Source organism: Lontra canadensis, unplaced genomic scaffold, assembly GCF_010015895.1.
Source record: "Lontra canadensis isolate GAN:19392208 unplaced genomic scaffold, GSC_riverotter_1.0 scaffold82, whole genome shotgun sequence".
NCBI classification, from domain to species: Eukaryota; Metazoa; Chordata; class Mammalia; order Carnivora; family Mustelidae; genus Lontra; species Lontra canadensis.
Genome location: NW_022631076.1, coordinates 8636056 through 8659370, shown reverse-complemented (window position 1 = coordinate 8659370; position 23315 = coordinate 8636056). Strand labels below are relative to the sequence as shown.

At 37.1% G+C, this 23315-nt stretch overlaps 1 protein-coding gene across 2 annotated transcripts in view; it reads right to left on the bottom strand.

The window, feature by feature from the left end:
* DYM (dymeclin) overlaps nucleotides 1-23315 on the bottom strand; it is a 338342-nt gene that overhangs the window by 193253 nt on the left and 121774 nt on the right. For both annotated transcript variants that reach the window (XM_032882545.1, XM_032882546.1), the window contains exons 9-11: nucleotides 10318-10500; nucleotides 7138-7316; nucleotides 5261-5386 (exon numbers count right to left, since the gene is read on the bottom strand). In XM_032882545.1, coding sequence (XP_032738436.1) covers nucleotides 5261-5386; nucleotides 7138-7316; nucleotides 10318-10500 — 488 coding nt within the window. The remainder of the gene's footprint in view (nucleotides 1-5260; nucleotides 5387-7137; nucleotides 7317-10317; nucleotides 10501-23315) is intronic.

Sequence of the window (23315 nt, the reverse complement as noted above, 5' to 3'; positions counted from 1 at the left end):
TTTTCATATCTAGGCCTTACTAACACAAGTGCAATATGTCCTTATATGGGGGCAAAATCATCTAATTTTACTTTTCCTGTGAGATAAGCCAAGATCTCAATCTCAGCACAATTTACCTACTACTTCTGTCATACATTTGTGTTGCTGTATGTGAGTGTGTAATTTCTGGACTCTAAATTCTTTTGCATTTATCTTTTTTTTTTAATTCTACTGTTAATGAAACACATTTAATTACTAATGTTTTATAACTAGTCTTATCTGGTAGGATAACTCCACATTGTTTTTCTTCAAAAAATTTCTATGCAAAATGTTCTTCCATATGATTTCAGGGACTGCAGTTGACACTTGAGCAATGCAGAGGTTAGGGGTGCCCAACCCCCTGCATGCACAGTCAAAAATCCATCCAAAAGTCAAACTTTTGACTTCTGAAAAATTTACTTAATGATAAGCTTACTAAGGAAGAGAAGATATATTTACAGTACTATATTTATTGAAAACATCCATGTATAAGTACACTCACACAGTTCAAATCTATTTTACTCAAAGGTCAATTGCAGTTGATTCTCACAAAAATCTCGAGATTTTGATCAGGATTGCATTCAACACAATGATTAATTTGAAAGCAAAATTAACAACTCTGTCACTGAGTCCTCCTATCCATGAACATGGTATCTCTATTTATTAAGTCATATTTAATATCCTTCATTTAGGTAATGTTTGTCATAAAAAATGTTGCACTTCCTCTGTTACATGATTCTCAAGTTCACTATAGTTTTATTGGTATTATAAGTAGCACCTCTAGACCACATTTTTGAAGACTTATTTTTTGAGAAAGAGAGGGGGACAGAGAGGAAGAGAATATCAAGCAGACTCCCTGCTGAGCATGGAGTCAGATGGAGGGCTCTGAAGCTGAGATCACAAACTGAGCTTAAATCAAGAGCTGGACATTTAACCCACTGAGCTACCCAGGCACCTCTCTCGAACACATTTTTGAAGAGCTTTGTTACTGGTGTGTAGAAATTGTATTTGTTTATATATGGATCTCAGATTCAGAAGATTTGCTCAACTTTCCTAACAGTTCAAATATTATTATAGTATTTTAAATTCTCTATATGGTCAATTCTAACATCTGTAAATACGGACATTTAGAATTCCTCTCTTTTCAAGTTTAACTAACCTGCTTAGAGTTTTGATACAACACTGAAGAGGAGTGGTAATACAGAACATCCTCTTTGTTCTGACTTCCAAGAAAATATTTCTAAAATTCTCCAATTGAGTACAATGCTTTTAACTGTAGATTTTTATAGATACACTCAGTTAAGACAAAGAATTTCTTTTCTACCCTTATTTTGTTGAAAATTTTGTTTTGTTTATCATGAATAGGTGTTGAATTTTATCAAATCTTTTTCTATGTCTATTGAAACGAATGTATGGGTTTTCTCTCTTAAATGTGTAAGTTACATTAAGAGATTTTCCAATATTAAACCACCCTCACATTCCTGGAATATCGTTATTGACATAGATAACATAGACACATTCCTCCCACCTGCCCATTCCTGCTCATCAGGGAGCCTGCTTCTCCCTTTGCCCCTCCCCACTGATTGTGCATGCACATGACTCTCTCTCAAATAAATAAAATCTTTTAAAAAAATTTGTTTTAAGTATAATTTTTATAAAAGGGGAAAATTTGGAAAGATACTTCACAAAAGAGGATATATAAGCACATGAAAAGTACACGAGGTCTGAGGAAATGCAACTTCAAGCCAAAATGAGATACCAGAATCTATTTCATGGACAATTAGATCCACAACTAATAATTCCATGTAAAGAACTTTGGTAGAAACATTTACTTACTCATTTTCACTACTACATATGGAAAGGAAAAGAAAAATAAACAAAGGTCAATATGAAAGTCAAATTCTAGAGGGGAAGGAAATTTGTTTAAATACCTGAATTTGAAATGTCATCTGGAATATCCAGAAATCCTTACGTAACCAAGTATGAATATGAACAGAATCTAATATTTTATCGGAACATAGACATTTTAAACTCTTTCTTTTCTTGATCATCTTTCTGGGGGGTTTTTATCTTTGTCTTAAACGGAACCCTGTCTTATCATCTCCTATTTCGGCAGTCAGTTAAGTTTAATTTTAATGCAAACTCCTATTCTAACTTTAATTACTAAATAAAATAAGCATATCAAAAAAGCATAGAAAACAATATAATAAAAAGTGTATCCATACTTGAATTTTGTCAAATCTTAACATTTTTTTGTCATATTTGCTTCAAAGTTCTTTTTGGTAACTTCTTTTTTTATTTTGTTTTCCATACTGTTGAAGCAAATACAACATTACAGACATAGGTGAAACCCCGCTGTGTACCCTTCTCCATTTTCATTCCCCTTTTGTACTCTCCAGATGTAGCCAGCACCCTGCTGGACTCTGCAGGGTGCTCTCAACATTTTCAATATTATCAACAGTGCTGTCGGATGACCGTTAATCAGCAGGTGCGCTCTATGGAAAAGTGCACATACAACCTTGGAGTATAACTGCGAACTTAGGGTTAGACGCTGCTTCAGTTTTATTACTGTCTCTTCAAGCTAAACATACACCTGCCCTTGACCCAGCAATGCTACCCTAGGTATACACCCAAGAGAATGAGGGCACATGTCTGCTGATGTACAGGTGCAAAAATGGGACAGCAGTCTTATCAAAAATAGTCCCAAACTGGGGGGGGGAAAGCAATTATTTACCACGAAGAGAATGGATAAATATACTGCAGCATATTCATACAATGGAATAACACCTAGAAATACAAAAGAACCAACCGGTGATGCAGTAACACAGGTCAATTCAGCAGTACTCTGGACTGAAAGAAGCCAATACAAAAGATAGCACACTGTACTCCAAGGAGAGATAAAAACTAATCTGTTGGGAAGAAAGTCAGAATAGTGGTTCACTATTGTTGTGGGGTACTGGCCAGGAAAAGGCATTTCTGTTATGTTAGAAGTGTTCAGTAACTTGATCTGTGTGGTAATAACAGGTATACACATATGCAAAAACTCCTAAGTTGTACCTTCAAAATTTGTGCACATTTTATACTTCAATATAAATGTTTTTACATTTTTTTTTAAGATTTTATGTATTTGAGAGAGAGACAGAGATAGCTAGAGAGAACATGAGTGGGGAAGAGAGGGAGAAGCAGATTCCCCACTGAGCGGGGAGTCTGATGTGGGGCTTGATCCCAGGATGCTGGGCTCATGACCTGAGCCAAAGGCAGACGCTTAACTGACTGAGACACCTAGGCGCCCCAATTTCAATGTTTTTAAAAATTATATCAGTTTTTGTTTCTTATTAAAAATAAACAGTATAGGGGTGCCTGGGTGGCTCATCACTAAGCATCTGCCTTTGGCTCAGGTCACGATCCGAGGGTCCTAGGATCAAGCCCCACATCAGGCTCCCTGCTCAGCTGGAAGCGTGCTTCTCCCTCTCCCACTCCTCTAGCTTGTGTTCCCTCTCTCGCTGTGTCTCTCTGTGTCAAATAAATAAAATCTTAAAAAAAAAAAAAAGACAAATGCTATAAAACATGAGAAAATCAATACAAATATTTTCTCTGTGGTACTTTACTAAACCATAAGAATCAAGAAGTTTGTATGTTTTATCCTCTTTCTACAGTGTCAAGATTCCTTAAATCTTAGTTGAAATGATGGTCACACCATATAAGAGACAAAAAAAAGTTTTAATGGAACATCTTCAGAGAAGAGTAAACATGCCACAAAAACCCTACTGAAGACAAGAAGAAAAGAGTGTTTGTATCCTATGAGGCGTGAAAGCCCTAACCCCCTCTCCCACTAGACCCCCACAGCAGGAAGACTGGAAGAGCCCCTCTGAGAAACTGATCAGCCCAAAGAAAAGGCCTACAGAGAACAGAGTGCCCAGAGAAACAGACCATGCAGAGAGAGTTAAAAGCAAGTAAAAGTCCTGCCCACACACAGAACTTACAATCAACTTTTTAGTGCCTTACTTCTAAATAAAACAAACACTGATCACCAAACATTTGACTTAAGCCTCCAACATGGCCAAAGACAGAAGTCAAAGAAAAAAACGAAACTAAGAAGATATGCAATGTATTTTAATGTACTTAGAGGGAATTCTCCGTTTTGTTGAGGTATGGGAGCTGAATGAGTGATGGATACATGAATAAAAAACTGGGCAATCGCGTGCTACAGAAAAACCAAAACATGAACAAGAAAGGAAATGCAATGATCATACATAACATAGCTGAGCTAAGAATACTAGTTAATCACAAGCATGAAAAAGCTGAGTTCTCAAGCTGAAAATGGTAATAAAATGGAAGGAGGGGTAAAAGTATATAAGTGGAAAGGGGGCTGGGAAGCCAGAGGGACCAGGCATGATGTGCAGGAAGGAGAGCTAATTATGACTTATTTTCCATTTTAGGAAGAGGATAGTTAATATCTAAATCTGGAAAATCAAGAAATAACAAAATAAGAACGTTATTTAGAAACATGGGCAAAGCACTGGTCTTTGGGGAGTGGGAATCAGGCGTAGTAGGGTAGACATGGGATGTATTATGTTGCATTAAAACCTGGTATATAAGTTTTAAACCTTCTATATAAGTTTTAAAACAATGTGTACATGTGTTGGGGTGCCTGGCTGGGTCAGTCAGTGGTTGTAAGTTTGAGCCCTACATTGGGTGCAGAGATTACTTAAAAATAAAATCTTAAAAAACACTATATACATGTGTTACTTTGATAGAGAGAAAATACGAAGAGGAAGATAAAAATCAGTTTGGGGTTGGAACTCACCCATAAGACTAAAACTGAAAGAGTTAAATTATGTTATATTGTTTTCAAACACATAAAACAATTTCTCAGGCTTCTTCTCTTTATTTCCTATTCTTTCACTTATTCTGTATACAAGATGCAACCTGTTTGACAATTTCTGCCACAACTAAGAAGGGGAAACGAAACAGAGAGGAAAAATGAACTCAGTGGCACCAAAAACATTTGCCTCAGTTACTGAGGAAACCATTTTGACAGTTTTTAATAGTGGCTAATAGTCATTCAGAAAAAAAGCACTTCATAAATCTGAAGACAGGCACACCATTTCTAAGTCAGATTCTTGTGGAAACATCTACCAGAAAGAAGAGAAGGAAGAAACGCTAAGGCTGCAGTAAATCTTGTGGAGGGACCTGCCTATTCTATAACTCTGAAACTCTAAGCAAAGTAACAGTAACTTACCACTTCGTGAATTGATCTATTAAAGCCATCGTCTTCTGTGAGGATCAATAATATTATAAGGGCCATATACACATGGTGTGAATTTCTTTCTTCGACATGATACAGAATCTCAAGAATTGGTAAAACCTATCAAACAGAAATTTTAATTTACTATTTCAATTACTTTAAGACAAATGTTTTCAACCTTTATGCTTTTATTATACACCATTTTAATTTAATAGTTATAGGTTTCTTTAAAGGAAAAAGAAAACCACACAAACCAGCATATGCCTGAAAGTACTTTCCCCACGTATAGCTCCAACACCAATAGAGAAGACAATCACCCTGGATGACACTGTGCCACTACGTAAAGAGTGGGACTGCAGAGACCACTCAGGATGATATGTGACACCGAGTAGAAGCAGGTCTGCCTCTAGTCTAGCAGGAACTTATACACAATAATGTATCCTTACAAATACTAATGTGTCAAACATTACCTTAATAGGAAAGATTGTAGAATGAAATTATTAACAAAATCAGATCAGCCCAGTAACATTTTCTAATCATAGTCCCAATATTATAGAATAAAGGTAAAAAGACAGATAAGGACATAAATTGAGACATTATCAAAATAATCTATATAAGTTAAAAACAAAAATGAACATATAACCCTCTACCCCCACTCCAAAAAAACCCCCCAAAACAAAACCTGTTAAATGTTTACTGGTGTATGTCATCACATAGAGATGTCTGTTCCCTGCAAATTCTTAGGTACCAACATACTTACCATGGAACTTTCTGGAACAGGTGGTGTCCTGGGCTTTCTGCTTACTGCCATCATTTCTCTTAGGATACATCACACTCAGAATTGTCTCTGCTTATTCTCACTCACCCCTCAGTAAACAAGCCATCTCCCAAGTTTTTACTCACATGAGCAGTACACTGTTACATCTAATTTTGCTACTTAAAATAACCAGTGTTTCCCACAGATAGCTGGTGTGCAGATAGGTTGGCTCATCACGTATTTTGTCCTTAGTGTCACTTTGACATGGAACATACTCTTCAAATGAATTCTAACATTCCATGTTAACTCAGTATTCTATCTTTAACACTGAAAAAATGGCCACCAAGTCCTGGTAAATCCTGCTGTCAACCTATAAAACCTGGTACAGAGGGAACATTCCTATTGTCACCAGCAAGCTGCTGGCTATTTAGGGATGTTCAAAATTCTGTTAACGTATAAATAACCCACAGGTATCTCTATAGAATGTTATTTCAATTATAATATTAACACCTTGGTGAGGTAAGGTTACTTCCCACTCACGGAAACATTTTTGGTTACACATTAGTTACAAACAGAAATCTGTGATTCCCTACCGGAGTTTTTCACTCACATAATAAAGGAACAGTGTACATGTAAATTGCTATCTGGTATAGGTGCCCTAAAGAAACTCTAACAACACTACCAGAATTGAGATCAGGCAGACCTCAAGCCTAAGCCTCCCAAAGGGATGGGACACATGGGAAACCAAGCTTAGCCATGTTTACCAGGAACTTGCTGTGACTGGGACTAACTATAGGCACTTGGTGGGTGGACATTTAGCATCTGAAAAGAAACACCAGGGTATAAAAACTTGAGAATGGTGGCGGTGCTTCCTGAAGGACTCCATCAGGCTGGATCCTGGGCAGGGAGAGACCTGGAGGACAGGGAAGCCATGTGCTGTGTCTCCCACACTATAAACTTCATACCCCATCTGTGCCTGGTGGCAGGTCCCTGTCAATCTCTCAACCATCACCTTTGCAACCAGGCAAACATACCTTACCCTCCCGGGAAAAGAAACTGCTCTTCAAAAGATTAAACAATACAGAAAGTTTGAAATGTGTAGTGTGATACTTACAAGATTTTCCATATCTGTGCGAGCCAACATGTATGTTCTAACGTTACTATTCTGATGCAGCAACGTGTACAAGAGGAGAGTTGCCTGGTCAGACGTCTGCTGTTCACACAGGGCTGTGTACAAACTGTTGAAGTTAATCTGGAAAGTGTGTGGAATTGATGAGGGGAAAGGACTGCTGTCTGGAACAGAGAAACCACAGAATTTTTAAAATATTATGTCAGGATTTTCTGGACCATGCCTCATGTAAATTAGAAAAACACTGTTCACATGTACCATTCATTTCCCATCAACTTGGTACGTCACTACATTTCAGATTCAAAATTCCAATTTATATTTTAAGTTTTACTTGAGGAACCAAACTAATGTAAAGCATGGTGCCTAGAGTTGATCATACTAATGTATAACTGAAAGTTGCTGAGAGAGTAGAACTGAAATGCCCTCACCAAAGTTAAAAAAAAAAAAAAAAAAAGCTGGGACAGTTTATTTCTCTGTACTATCTAAACTGAGCCTTTCCAATGACTAAATATATGTGCAAATACTACTTGAGGGCAACTTTTTATCTTAAAAAAAAAAAAAAAGCAAGTAAACTAACTCACATACTTTGACTTTATTAGGATTTGTGCATTGATATAGCTGAATGAAACTGGGTGTAAGAACATAGGAGCTTAAATAAGCAGAACTACAGACCCAGACCAAAGGTGCTCTAAGAGATCTAATTTAAACATGGCAGCTTAAATTTTAAATTTCCTTCCAAAAAGGAAGGAAAGACAGGTCCATGGAGTTGGAGAAAAGTATAATCTTATCAGATAAAACACCAGAACGTGATAGCACAACAAGTTGATATTTTAATATCTTAAAAAGAACCAAGACTTTTTTAAAAAAGAGTCAGAACCACTAGCAAAAAATAAATAAAAATAAAATTTTAAAACCTCTGCGTTAGCATCTCCAAAAGCTTTACTCTTAAGGGAAAGAAATGTGTGCCAACACCGTCTTTGATAGCACAGTCACATACCTCTCAGATTCTTCTAAACTATACATTTGTGAGAATTATCTTAAATATGTCTTCAATTTTACTACAAAATGCCCTCACTTTTCCTCCTACATTTAAAATACAGGTTATTTTTTCACTAACACTGTATTTTTGACAGTTGTTTTATATGACTAACTTATTTTTGCAAAGGATAGTGCAAGGAAGCACTGCACGTAATCTCTGAGTATGCAAATGACTAGAGCATCTATAGAACTCTCAGTGGAGGAAGATTCTAGAAACGCTATGCCTCATTACGAAGTAATGTGTTCGCCAGCTGTATACACCTGGCTGCAAATGGAATATGTGTGTTGTGTGTCTCCATAACATTTAAATATTACTAGCTAAGAAGTGCTATGAACTAAGTCATTATACTGACAGCTTTCAGTGTATTATCCCTTATTTAATGCATACAATGATCATGCCATTATTTTGATCAGTTTCACAAAGGACGAAATAGAAAGGCTTGTAGAGATTAACTTTTCCAAGATCAGTCCCAGGTAAGTCTTCACTACTCCATTACACTGCTTCTTAAAATTATGGCAATAATATAATGACTTTGTACTATAAGAAAAACGCGCTTAATTTTTACAAGAACCCTGTGAGGTAGAGATTATAACTCCTGCTTTACAGATAAAGATATTGGTCTTTAAAGAATAAAAAATGGGATATGAACCCAAGGCAGTCTAACCTTAAAGTCAATGTTCAGAATCATTGCACGAAACGATCCACCAGAAAGATGGCTATCCCCCAAAAGGTTCAACCTTAAAAAGTAACATCTGGCCTGAGCATCAAAAGTAACAATAAATACCATATACTGAACATCTGGTTATGTTGTTAAATGTGAGCTTATTGCTTTCAAACATTACCTTGCATGGTACTTATACAAATCCTATTAGGTGATGTCATCCCCATTTTACAGACAAAGCCAGTGAGACCTGATGTTAAGCAAACTGTAGGAGGCCTCACAGCTCTGAAGTGACAGAATTGTGGCATAAACTTAGATCTGCTTGACTCCAAAACTTGCTCTCTTAACCAGTAAGCCACGATGGAATGGTAATGGAAATAGGAAAGCATTCTCAGATACACGAGTTTTCTTTTTTTTCTCTATCAAATTGTTGGAGACTCCCTATTATTGTTTTCCTCTACAAATAATAATACTAGTTGGCAAATGTACCCCCAGCTGGCACACTCATATACTAGTAAGAAACATGCATGAGAACTCTGGAAAAGAACATGGTAACACGTATCAGAAGTTTAAGAATGTTCCTACCCAATAACTTCACTTCTTAACCCATCTTAATTATACTAGTGTTCCATAAATCTTGAAAATCTAGCTACTGTATTAATTTGGCCTATGGAGTATAATCCCCCCCCTTTTTTTTAATGGGGTGTAATCTTTTGATTAGAGATTATTCTTTCAACATGGAACTAACTACTCAAGCTCTACTTCAGGGCAAGCTAGAGCCCACAGGCAAGCCCATCACCTGTTTTAGAAATAAGTTTTAGTGGAAACCAGCGATGCTCACATCGTTATTATCTGTGCCTGCTTTTGTGCTTCGACAGCAGAGGTAAGAGGTAGTGACAGACAACGTATGACCCCACAAAGCCATCTGCTCCTTTGCAGAAAAGTTTGCAGAGTTCTAATTTTTAGTTTTATAAAACTCTAACTGGAATACAGACTTTAAATGAGAAACTTCAAACAACCTATCATTTGGAGTTTTCCGGTTAGTTCCTATCTCTAATAGGTAGGACAGGCAGATCTAAATTAAGCAAACTCTGGCTTGGTTATCTCTAGATAAAAATGTAAATTTAAATGGATATAGAGAACCACAGCTCTCATCTAAATTTATTTGACCTTCCTGTGAATTCAGACATATGAGTCTGTTTTTCTCATCTTTAAGCAACATGAAAATATACAAATTGAGAATCATCTTCACAACTATAAAAAAATAAACAATATGTGTAAGCAATACCCTCTTTCCTCATAAGAAAGAATATTCAGGGGCGCCTGGGTGACTCAACTGGTTGAGCATCTGACTCCATTTTAGCTCACGTCTTGATCTCAAGGTTGTGAGTTTGAGCCCCGTGTTGGGCTCCACGATGAGCGTAAAGAAGGGAGGGAGGGAGGGAATGAACAAAGTAGCACAAACCTTGCGTATTCTTAAAGGACATAATGGCTTGTCTGTAGGGGTTTGGCGCATCTGCAGCATCTGTCAGGTTGGCCAGCACCAGCAGAAGCAAGAGACTCTGGTTGGCCAGAGGGGAAGACAGTTCTGGAGAGGCAGCTGCTTTGCTGCCCACACCACCCAGTGTGAAGACAGTCCAGAGGCCAGCTTGAGAAGAAAACACAGAGTTAAGATGTGCTGGGACTAGTAAGATGGATATACATATTTCTGTATGATATTCTATACTTTTTAAAAATTCTATAATTTTTTAATTCTATATTTTTTAATATTTAAAAGTTTGAAATAACACTTTTCAATTATTAAACTGAAACAAGTTCATTACTTGAAAATTCTCATATTGCCAAAGGAGGTAAAATTTTTTAAGACTACTGCTTCCTACTCCCATAATTCCACTTCTACTTCCCGTAGATAACCACTAATAAGACTCCTATATCTTCCTAGATTTTCTTAATATAGCAAAACATCTACATAATTATAATAAAATTTCATGTACAATTTTATACCAATATCTTCGAAAACTTAAGCAAAATATTAAAATATCTAGGAAGATACAAAATACCAAAATTGGCCAAAGACAAAAATGTGAATGGACAAATAACCTTAGAAGAGTGGGAAATGGGGTCAAAGAGCTAGCCCTAAAAAACAAATCAAGTCCAGATGTTTTACAAGTAAGTCTACCAAGCTCTCCCAGTACAGACAATTCCCGTATTATCTAAATAGCTCCAAAGTACACAACAAGAGGCATATTCACACAACTCATTTGCCAAAGCCTGAAAAAGGCTCCTGATACAGAAACTGAGTAATGACTGCATTTAAAACAAGAGGGCACGGACTGCATGGAGCACCGGGTGTTATATGTAAACAATGAATCATGGAACACTACATCAAAAACTAATGATGTACTGTATGGTGACTAACATAATAAAAAAAAAAGATTAAAAAAATAAAAAATAAAACAAGAGGGAGAAATTCAAAGTAGATGAAACCTTAGGGAAAAATTTGTTAAAAGAACAAATGCATGATAATCAGGAAAGTTTTGTCTCTGAAACGAAAGAACTGTTCATCATTCTAGAAATATATTAATTTACAGGTGTACCTCAGAGATATTGCAGGTTTGGTTCCAGACCACAGCAATAAAGTGAACAGTATTGTGATAAAGTGAATCAAATCAATTTTTTGGTTTCCCACTGCATCTAAGAGTTATGTTTACACTATATTGTAGTGTATTAAGTGCACAAAATAGCATTATGTCTAAAAAACCAATGTACATATCTTAATTAAAAAATACTTCAATGTTAAAAAAAATGCTAACTAACCATCATCTGAGCTTTCTGTTGGCTGTAATAACTGATTACAGATCACCATGACAAATATATCATTAATGAAGAAATTTGAAATATTGTGGGAATAACCAAAATGTGATACAGAGATACAAAGTGAGCAAATGTGGTTAAAAACATGGGGCTGATAGGCTTGCTCGACTCAAGACTGTCAAAAACCTTAACAAACAAACAAAAGGCAGTACCTACAAATCACAACAAGCCAAAACACAGTAAAATGAGGTATGTGTGTATTTCTAGTCAGTTTGAAAAGACTGAGAGAAAGATAATCTGGCCAATTTTTAAAATTAAACCTAAAACTTATTAAGAATTCTTACAAGCCAGAAAAGTAAAGTAACCTCTTTTGATTCTAAAGTCTATCTAATCAGAAATCCCCAGTGACCACACACTGGAAAAACTCCCATCATTATCACCCATATCACCACCGCACCACTGGTGCTCCAAGCAAAAGCATTAAGGCAAGGGGAAAAAAAGAGACCTCCTCCTCACCCCCCAAAAAGGAAAAATATTTCATTATTTGCAAGCAACCTGACTATGCACTGTCCAATAGAGTAGCCACTGGCCACAAGCCACTGTGGGAACTGGGCACCTGAAGTATGTTTAGACCCAAATGCATTATGCTGTCAGTATAAAATACTGAATTCTGAAGATTTAATACAAAAGTAAAAATTTCACACTAATTTTTGAATATTGATTCCATGTTGATATTATAATATTTTGGACATATTATATTAAAGAGTATTGTTAACATAAACTTCAACTTTTTTTTTTTTTACTGTCTGAATAAAACTACTAGAAAATTTTAAATTACGTATGTGGTTTGCATTTAGGCTCACATTTCTTTCGGATAGAGCTTCTCTAGGACATCAAGAGAATCAACTGACACACTATTAGAACTAACAGATTTTGTTCTACAACTAAAAAGATCAGCATATAAAAAAATCAAAAACCTACCTACATACAAGCAATAAATAACGATAAAGCCCCATCACTATAGCAACAAAGCCAATAAAATCTTCAAGAATCAACACAAAAGAAATGTGTAAGACCATCAGAGAGATAACCACAGACTTTGAGACTGAATTAATATATAGGCCCAACATATTTCTGGACAAGAAGGCAATACCGCAAGGGGCACCTAGGTGGCAGTCAGTTGAGCGACTGACTCTTGGTTTCAGCTCAGGTCATGATCTCAGGGTCATGAGACTGAGTCCCATGTTGGGCTCCATGCTCAGTGTGGAGTCAGATTGAGATTCTCTCTCCCTCTCCCTCCGCCTCTCCCGCTCATGCGCTCTCCAAAATAAGTATTTTTTTTAAAAAAGGCAATACTGCAAAACTGCCCCTCAGTTAATTTAAGATTCAGTACAATTACTATCAAAATGCCAAGAGGAATTTATGCAGTATTTGGTAATACAGAGCAAATAAAATATTGCTGGATGTAAAAATACATAGGAAATGGTTTCTAAGAAGGACTAACCTAGGGAGGAATGTTCTGGGTTAAACAGCAAGACTTTTATAAAGCTAAAGTCACTTAAAAGCATGATACTGGCAGGAGACAAATTAGTCTGATGGACCAGAAATGTGTTCAAGTTCAGAAACAGAACCACATATATTTGGGAATTAACCTTATGATACAGGAATATTCCAAATCAGTGAGAAAAAACCCCCCAAATTCTAGAAATGTCTCTGGGACAGTAGAATTTAGTCATTTCCACAATATTTAATTATAAAAGTATGTGTGTAAAACTTGAATTGAGAAAGGCTTTTTCTCATACAGAAAACAAAATTCAAGAAGACAAAAGTAATGCTAAGTTGACTACTTAAGATATGAAATACTTAGATGTGATTAAATATATCCTAAACAAGTAAGACAGAAACATACAAAACAGAAAAAGATATTTATTTTTAAAAAGAGACCTCCTGTAAATCAGTAAAGAAAGCCAACAACCCAAAATAAAGTGGGAACTAAAAATTCAAAGCAATAAGAGAGAAATTAATGTGATAATAAGGTCATCCAAGAAAACAATTTTTTTTTTAAAGATTGTAACATAGATCGGTAACAGTATATAAGAAAATAACCAACAGTGAGAAATCAAAGTGGTACCAGATTTTTGAAGGATATTTGGCAGCTCTCCTGGAAACTAAAAATGCACTCCCCTATCAACCCAGCATTTTTTTTTTTTCTTATACTAGAGAACACTTGAACAGGCACACAAAGAAGCATGTATAAGAATATTTAATAATGTTTATAAATGTCAGATAACAGAGACAATGTAAATGTTAACCAACAGTAAATGGTTAAAATAAGCTTTGGTTTATCTATATTATGGAATACAGTATGAGTTAAGATATCTACGTATTAACAAGGAAAGATCTCTAAGATATACTAAGTTAAAAAAAAAAAAAGACAAGCTGCAGGAAAACTGAGGCAATAATTTAAAAATTACCCACCAAAGCCATGTGTGTGTGTAAATATTAAAGACAAAAACAAAATAAAATCTTAAAAAAGGGGGGGGCATGCCTGGGTGGCTCAGTGGGTTAATCCTCTGCCTTCAGCTCAGGTCATGATCTCGGTATCCTGGGATTGAGCCCCAAGATGGGCTCTCTATTCAGCGGGGAACCACTTCCACCTCTCTCTCTGCCTGCCTCTCTGCCTACTTGTGATCTCTCTGTCAAATAAATAAATAAATAAAATCTTAAAAAACAAACAAAGAAAGAGGAAGGACTCCAAAAAGTAGACTCTTAACTACAGAGAACGAACTGATGGTCACCAGAGATGAGATGGGTGGGGGATGAGTGCAAGAGGTGAAGGGGATTCAGGAGTGCACTTGTCATGAGCACTGAGCCAAGTACAGAACTGCTGGACCACTATACCACAGCGCACCTAAAACTAGCAGAACACTGTTAACCTTATGGGAATTAAAATTAAAACTTAAAAAAAAAAACCAGGAAGGAAAAAAATTTTTTTAAATTTAAAAAATTTAAAAAATAAATAAATAAATATTTAAAAACCCCAGGAAGGACAAAGTGTACACCATATTGGTAACAGTAATTACCTCTGGCATGGAATTCAAGAAAGACTTTTGCTTTATTTGTATACATTTTTTGTAAGAAGAATATAACCATTTAATTATTTAAAAATAAATGTAAAACAATAAAATTAAACAGAACAACACAGACCCCAGGGATATATGATTATGTAGGACATGGAAAAACTTCATTAGTATCTCATTAAGTGAAAATGCAAATCACAGGACAGCTATATACGCACACAAATAATATGCCCCCTTGTTTTTTAAAAACTGTAGCTACATCCCTCTGCACGTGAAGGCAGCTACAGGTGGCTGGCAGGGTACACTGCTAACTGCAGTTAGCTCTGGCCACGGGCAAGGATGAAAGGCACCCGAGGAGTCTCTTACTTCTTTCCGTGTTTCTTCAGTGGACTGCTCTTCTACAACATGGGTGGATTCAAGCACAACTCTCAGTTAGGAACGTGAAAGAAACAAGCGAGGGAAAAACATTATTCCCTGGTCACCAGCCCCAGAAAATGTGACGCAATGCACACTGGGGATGGGACTGTAATTTTGAAAAACTGAAAAAGCACCTTCTGACAATTTTGGAGGGATAAACACCAACACATGAACACTGAGCAGACCTGAGGGGGTGGCAGGGGGTGTGATATTTTAGTCTTTGTACTCGGTTAGTTTTTTTATTATTGTTATTATTATTTTTTAAAGATTTTGTTTTTATTTATTTGACAGACAGAGATCACAAGTAGGCAGAGAGGCAGGCAGAGAGAGAGAGAGAGAGGGAAGCAGGCTCCCTGCTGAGCAGAGAGCCCGATGTGGGGCTCGATCCCAGGACCCTGGGATCACGACCTGAGCCGAAGGCAGAGGCTTTAACCCACTGAGCCACCCAGGCGCCCAGGTTTTTTTTTTTTTTTTTTTATTACTTATTATAACAGGCAGATGGCATTTGTAAAGAACACCTTTGTTAGGGAAATTAAATGTTTTTGTAAAGAAATTTTAAATGGATGGCAAAATAAGCAAAACTGAAAAATGCTATTTTGCTTCAACTAACATAAGCAGATACTTTTAATTTCTTCTTTATGCCGTCAGTTCAGAGTGAACATTTATTCATTCGTTTCCAGTATTTTACATCTTCAATTGAACACACCGTACAAAACGACCACATGGATACCTGACAACTTATCTTTTCTTATATGATTGTGGTCCTGCAAATCCCAAACTTTTCTGTGAGCCAGTGGAATGACTACGATTTACTCTGAAGAGGCGGTTATTGGGAGGGGGTGGGTAGAGACGATGTAGAGTCTTCCTGACCAAGTTTTGGAGGTCCTACAGGTGTATACTGAGAAGCTCAAAGTGCGCAGCATATTCAGTATAAACCTTCAGTGTAGGCACAAGCAAACTTGAGGCCCAGCAGGAGAAGTGAGGGGAAGGATTTTTTTTTAATGTAGGAAAGACTTTAAGATGATTGAGACAGAAGAAAAATTTCTGTTAAGCAATGTTCTCCCTGCTTTTCATTAGGAAAATCCAGGTATTTGAATAAAAATTATCAACCGACAACTGATTATTATCCATCACAAATTTAAATTTGTTCAAAACAGTCTTCGTGAGACAGCTGAAAAACTTGAAGCACTTCATAAGAATCTCAAAATCATTTAAGAAAGTCCAACCAGCCTCCAAGTATTATTTGCTTTGGGACGGATTTGTTGTTTATCTTAACATTATAAAAACTTTCCAGTCACTTCCTTCCACTCAGAGTATGCTCCATGACTGTGTACCCCTACGTCCACCACCTGTGTGTTCCAGGATTGCAAGCAAAGAAAAACACAATTAGGAAGTTCAATCTGCAAGAAAAATGATCATGAAGTGCTCTCCGAGGTAAAAGATAAGTGGCTTTTTGCTTGTTTTTTGGATTCTCTTCAGAGCTGCACATCTTCATGACTAGGAGAAGAAATAAGAGCTGACTGCCACTGGAAGAATTCCACAAAATTCTGAGGGCACAACTTCACCTCCCCCGCCCCCCCGCCCGCTTCAGGTTTCCCCAGGCTGGCGGAGAAGCCGCATATAATGTCAAATTCTTTATTTGAGAAGCTAGCACAGGCCAGCCGGTCCCCACCACACACAGCCTCCTCCCTTTCCCTGGTAAATATTACTGCGAAGCTGCCTCTCCTTATAGGGAGAAAGGAGGCAGCCTGCCATTGCCTACATTGTAGTTTAAACTGGCCCATAATGTTGGACCAGAATTCTTCCAAAAGTTCGTTTCTTTTTGTTGATCCAAGCCTCTGATCTATGACCCAAGAATCTTAGTGGAATTGCATTTTCCTGTTGGCAAACAAAATTTCTCTCCACCAGAAAAATAAGGGAAAGTTACAGTATATTTCCTTCTGTTCTAAAAAAGCAAATTAAGGATGGTCTCCCAAATTTTTTAATTGTATCCCTCAGGTCTTCCAAATAAACTCTTGAAATAAAATTGATCTAACTAAAACCAGAAAGTATTGAAATCAACCAAAAGAACAAATCTGGTGTTGTTGATTCAATTTTTTTTAAAAAACACTGACTCAAAATTATTTATTCTTAACAATAAAAATGTGAGGAAAATACAAAGTATGACAAACGGAAACATCAATAAAATAATCAAGGAAAAAAAGTGTTGAACTCAAGCTTAAACATTATTTTATTAAGCCAATGAAATTAAAGTAAACTGCTATTTTTTTATGTTACTAAACATGCTACTTGCCAAACTAAAATTGGTCTCTTACATCTAACAAATGTATAATATTAATTATTCAATTGGAACTATACAAAAAATAGTGATACTATACCATCTTTGGTTATAAAACCAATGCTAGAAGGGACATATTCATACATTTGGACCTATAATATTATAACGAACCAGGTAAAAGGAAAAAAATAAGGAGAAAGTAGGTCAACTGTTAGAAATATGTATGAAAGTTTTGCTAGAGACATTTCAATCAACACAAGTAAAAGACTATAATCAATCAATAAGTACATAGTAAGTACCTATGAGGGTGAGGCGCTATGGCAGTTACCAAAAGTATAAAGAATAAAAAAAAAAAAAAAAGTCACACCTGGCCTCTAAAGAAGTTAACAGCAAAAAGGGAAGATGAGCAAACCACCACCATCCAATTTTAATTTTTAATTTCCGTAATGGTCTAACAGGGGCACCTGGATGGCTCAGTCAGTTAAGTGCCTGCCTTCAGCTCAGGTCATGGTCCTGGGATCGAGCCCCGAGACAGGCTCCCTGCTCAGTGGGGAGTCCATTTCCCACTCTGCCTCTCCCCTGACTCGTGCTTGCTCTCTCTCCTTCTCTCCCTTTCAAATAAATAAAATGTTTAAAAAAAAAAAAACTCTTAATGATCTAACAAATACATCTAACTCTTAAACACCTGTGCATTACCTGGGCTATGTGTAAAATAGTAAAACAGTAGGAAAAGACAATGCTACCCATAAAGAAATGGAACATACATTCCAGGGCAAACCCGGGGTGGGGGGAAGCCAGCTACTTGATCCTAATACCACACTCCCCTTTTTTCCTTTTTATTAATAAAACACCCTGGGACTGAGCTGGGCAGGACTACATTTTCTGGTCTTTCCTGCAGCACACTACAGCCATTTGACTAAATTTCAACCAACGGGATATGACTAGGAGTAGCATATGCAGTTTTTCGGTCATATCCTCAAAAAGAAATTGTTTTCTCTTCACATCCTCACTCTTCCCCTGGGCTGGAACCAAGGCTTATGGGAGGCAGACAGATTCAACTTTGTCCATGAGGACACCGCCCAAGGGGATGGCAAAACAAGACAGAAGGAACTCTGCTCCCTGCATGACCGCAGGACGTAAACCTGCCTACACCCCTGGACCAGCTTAGAGTTTTGTGACAGAAATGTAAACCTTCTATCTTGTTCAAGCCACTGGTATTTGACCTCTAATGAAAAGCCAAACCAATATCCTAACATAATTATGTATTGTAACATTCCAGAATATTATTGCTTGGTTTAGAGACACTTTTGTTTTTAACAAACAATCATAATTTAAAAAAAAAAATTCCTTGCACAAAATTTTTAAAAACTTTTACAGGTGAGTGTAGATTCACATGTTCTTATAAAAAAAAAAAAAAAAAAAAACAATACAAGGGCCCCTGTGTAGCCATCACCCATTGTTCTCTAATGGTAACATCTTATGAAACTATAGTACAGTATCACCCCCAGGGTAGGACATCGATATAGTCAAAACACAGAACAGTTCCATCACCAGTTAGGAGTATGTGCAGGGAAAAAAAGTACTTGTCTGATGATCACTAACTTTGAAGATGATTTCTTTTAAGGGTCGCATACCAACCACGCAGGAAACTCACCATCCCCCGCTCTGTCCTGACTGCCCATGCACTTCTATGCAGTCAGTTCACTGTGTAGTAAGGGCCTGCTACAGACTGGGCAAAGTGCAAGACACTGGAGTGGACCCTGATGAACCCAAGGACACTGAGGCCCTAGGCATGGAGCTCACAGTCCAAAGGAGAAATGGATACAAAACAGACAAGCAAATAAACTGCATTGCATTTGTGGGGGACAAAAAGAATGTTACCTAAATGTTCGGATGATCCTTGAAGAAAAAAAACCAGTCCAGAAATCTATCAATAAATAGATTTACACACTTTTTATGAGTCTCAACCAAAGATGCTATTTCACTTCCTCCCATTTTTAAATTTTCTTTCATTTCTTCTTCTACATCCTTTCTAGCTTGGAAAATCGTTAAAGGTCCACAATAATCTGTCTGCTCTAATACATAAAGCAAAAAATAACTCTTGCCTCCTCTCTGCTCTCCCGGCACTTTGGTTACGTCTTTCCCCATCACTCATTGCACCTACGGACCTCCATTACACTCGTGCACAGTATACATGACAGAGACCTCCTGTGCACTCCCTGATGGAAAAGAGCTACATCTTTTTCATGCTTCATATCCTTACAGGGGTCGGCCTTCTTTTGTTCCTTTAATTACTGACTTCACTTACTTGTTTTCACTTTCTTTGGTTACTTACCAAAGAATATTTTAAAAGTGTATAAATAACACAGATTTTTATATTTGATACTTTTAAAAGTACATAAATACAGATTTTATATTTGCTATTTAAAGGAAAAGCTTGCTATTTTTAAAGTTCTAAATACTGTCAAAATTGGCTTTAATCCTGTATTTTAAATTACAGTGCCTTCAATGCTGATGAGAGTACTATGGGACAGGTACTTTTAGACACTAGTGGTGGGACTATAAATGGGTACAATCTTTATAGAGCATATAAAGCAATGCATGGGACAAGCATCAAAACTCTACAGATCAAGGTGCCTGGGTGGTTCAGTTGGTTGAGTGTTTGACTCTTGATTTCGGCTCAGGTCATGATCTCAAGGTTGAGACTGAGCCCTGCATCAGGTTCCACACTGGGCATAGAGCCTACTTAAGATTCTCTCTCCTCTCCCTCTGCACCTTCCCTCACCCTGCTTCTCTTTGTTTTTGTTTTTGTTTTTTTTTAAATACTTTATTTGAGAGAGAGAGAGAAATCACAAGTAGGTAGAGGGGCAGGCAGAGAGAGGAGGAAGCAGGCTCCCCACTGTGCAGAGCCCGATGCGGGCTCGAGGGATCTGGGCCTGAGCTGGGATCATGACCTGAGCCGAAGGCAGAGGCTTTAACCCACTGAGCCACCCAGGCGCCCCTCCCTGCTTCTCTTTAAAAAAAAAAAAAAAAGAGGAGGGGGCCGGGATAGTCCTCAAGTGACTCCTTTTTCTATGTAACCAACCAACTTTAAGTTAAGAAAACATGATCATGATGAGCACTGGGTGTTATATGCAACAGATAAATTATTGAACGCTATGTCTAAAACTAATGATGTACTACATGTTGAAAAAAATAAAACTATAAGTCAATTAAAAAAAAAATGATCCCTGCGACAATTTTTTTTTTCATTTTAAAATGAACATAAAACAACAATATACACAATCTTGAACTACAGCTGGTCATACTACAGTACTGGGGGAGAGAGAAAGTCACTTTTTACATGTGTTTACATTCAAAGCCCTCTTAAAATATCTGATGACTGCTAGTTCCTAAAACAATTTTGAACCAAATTCAATTTTCCTAATACAAAACAACATGATATTACTACCCCCCAACCTGTCTCCCAAAAGGAATTCTTCAACTATTTCAAAAAAGAGAAAAAAAAATAAATATACTGTAAAGGAACAGAGGAAAATATTTTAAAAACTGATAGGACAGTAAAACATTTTATCTACCTGAGTAGTCTTAAATCTTTCAAAATCTCTGATGCACAATATAAGCCATGTGGAACTTTTTAAAAAAAAGTTTTATTCCCAGGGCTCTTGGATGACTCAGTCAGTTGAGCATCTGACTCTTGATTTCGGCTCATGTCACAATCTTAGGATCATATCATGCCCTGCATTGGGCTCTGTGCTCAGCACAGAGTCTGCTGAGAGTCTCTCTCCCTCTGCCACTCCCCCATCTTTCTCAAATAAATAAATAAAATCTCTAAAGTTTTATTCCTTTAAGGAAATAGAACTGTTAAAGAAAAACTGAAAAAAAAATCCACTGAAATAATTCAGTATTTACAAAGATGATACCTGTTTTTGAAAAGGAAAAACAATGAAAGGTAATAGAATTCGTCTATCTCAGTGAAACTCCACAATCACACATCCCTAAAATATACATTTACAAGATCCTAAGATGCATTAGACACTATATTAAAGTGTAAAGCAGGGGCGCCTGGGTGGCTCAGTGGGTTGAGCCTCTGCCTTCGGCTCGGGTTATGATCTCGGGGTCCTGGGACTGAGCCCCATGTCGGGGGGGGGGGGTCTCTGCTCAGCAGGGAGCCTGCTTCCCTCTCTCTGTCTGGCTCTCTGCCCACTTGTGATCTCTCTCTCTCTCTCTGTCAAATAAATAAATAAAATCTTTAAAAAATAAATAAATAAATAAAATAAAAATAAAGTGTAAAGCATTAAGAAAAACAAAATGAAATCTAGTGTCCTCAGAGATAAATCCTATCTCATGCAAAGATATTAGGTAAATTAACCGTGATCCATGAAATAAGAAAGGGGTCCTGTGAGTTCGGAGGACCAAGAGCCCTTCCTTCCAGAACAGGCCCCTATCTAGTTCCCAGTAATCTCATTCAATCGGGTTCCAATGCTCGCCCCTAAAGCAGTGTTTCCCAAAACAATGCACTGATGACCAGAGGGATGGTTAAGTCTGGCATTTAAAAAGAAATCTTCAGTAGTTATGCATATTAGAAATATAAATAATTAGCACATCAATCTCAATTTTCAAAGACGTTACCATTTGGTATAAGGATAGAGTAAAAATACGCTAAGATGTTGAAAAAATGGGGAGCCTGGGTGGTTCAGTTGGCTAAGCAACTGCCTTCGGCTCAGGTCATGATCCTGGAGTCCCGGAATTGAGTCCTGCCTCGGGCTCCTTGCTCAGCAGGGAGTCTGCTTCTCCCTCTGACCCTCTCCCCTGTCATGCTCTCTTTCTCTCTCTCTCTCAAGTAAATGAATAAAACCTTTAAAAATAAAAAATAGGGTATTTACTCACAAGACTTTTAAAAAAAGATTTTGAAAAAATGAATCATTTCAAAGTGAAATAAGTAAATGAAAATTCAAGTTGTACTCACATAACACAAAATCATAGTGGTTGCACAGATGTGGTTGAGCTGGGGAAATGCATATCATATCGCTAAGCATTTGGCAGGTACATGTCCATAGGAGTCCCCCTCTTCACACTGAAAATGCCCCATCCCCACAACACCTGCCTGTGATGCTTCATGTGTAACTCCTTGGCACCCTGGCCACCCTTCCACATGCTGGTGATGAGGCATTTCCAACAAACGTAAAATGTAGGTGTCTGTTAATGACAGAAGAGTAACGGCAGTACCTTTCAACAAGCTTTAACCAAACATACCCATTCACTCCTCCTTCCACTGAGGAAATTCAATCAAGTAATAGGTCACCCCTATGAAAATCCCAGGGCCTTACTATGTCTAGAATTTTCACTGTTACTATAAACCTCTTTGGTCTCCTGCGCATGGCCATATTACTGCATACTCCTGGCTTATATGACTGTTTTTGTTGCTAGACTGTGGGTTCCCTGAGATGAGTGGTTTCCATTCTTCGCTGTGGTTCAATTCCTTTGTACCTCCCAGGGCCCAGTACCATTTTTTATATTAAATAAGAAAACAATGAGTAATTTTCAATTTTTCACTTCTGCAAGAAAATTTACTTTTTATTTAAAAGTAATACGAAATTCTTCATCTTCTCCAAACAAAGATTGAAGTGTGAATCATGTATAAGATTTTGTCAGAAACTATCTAGAGTAACACTACGATTAATACTCAAAAACACAGAGAATAAATTTAAACACAGTATTAGTCACCAAAGAGAATCGATTTGGAATCTACAAATAAGTTTCTACCCAGTAAAATCTTAGACTGACTGCCTATGTAAGCATTCAACATCCACTGGCGAAGGCATTAATATGAATCAAATGACTACCCATGAATGATGCAGTACAGGTGTACCG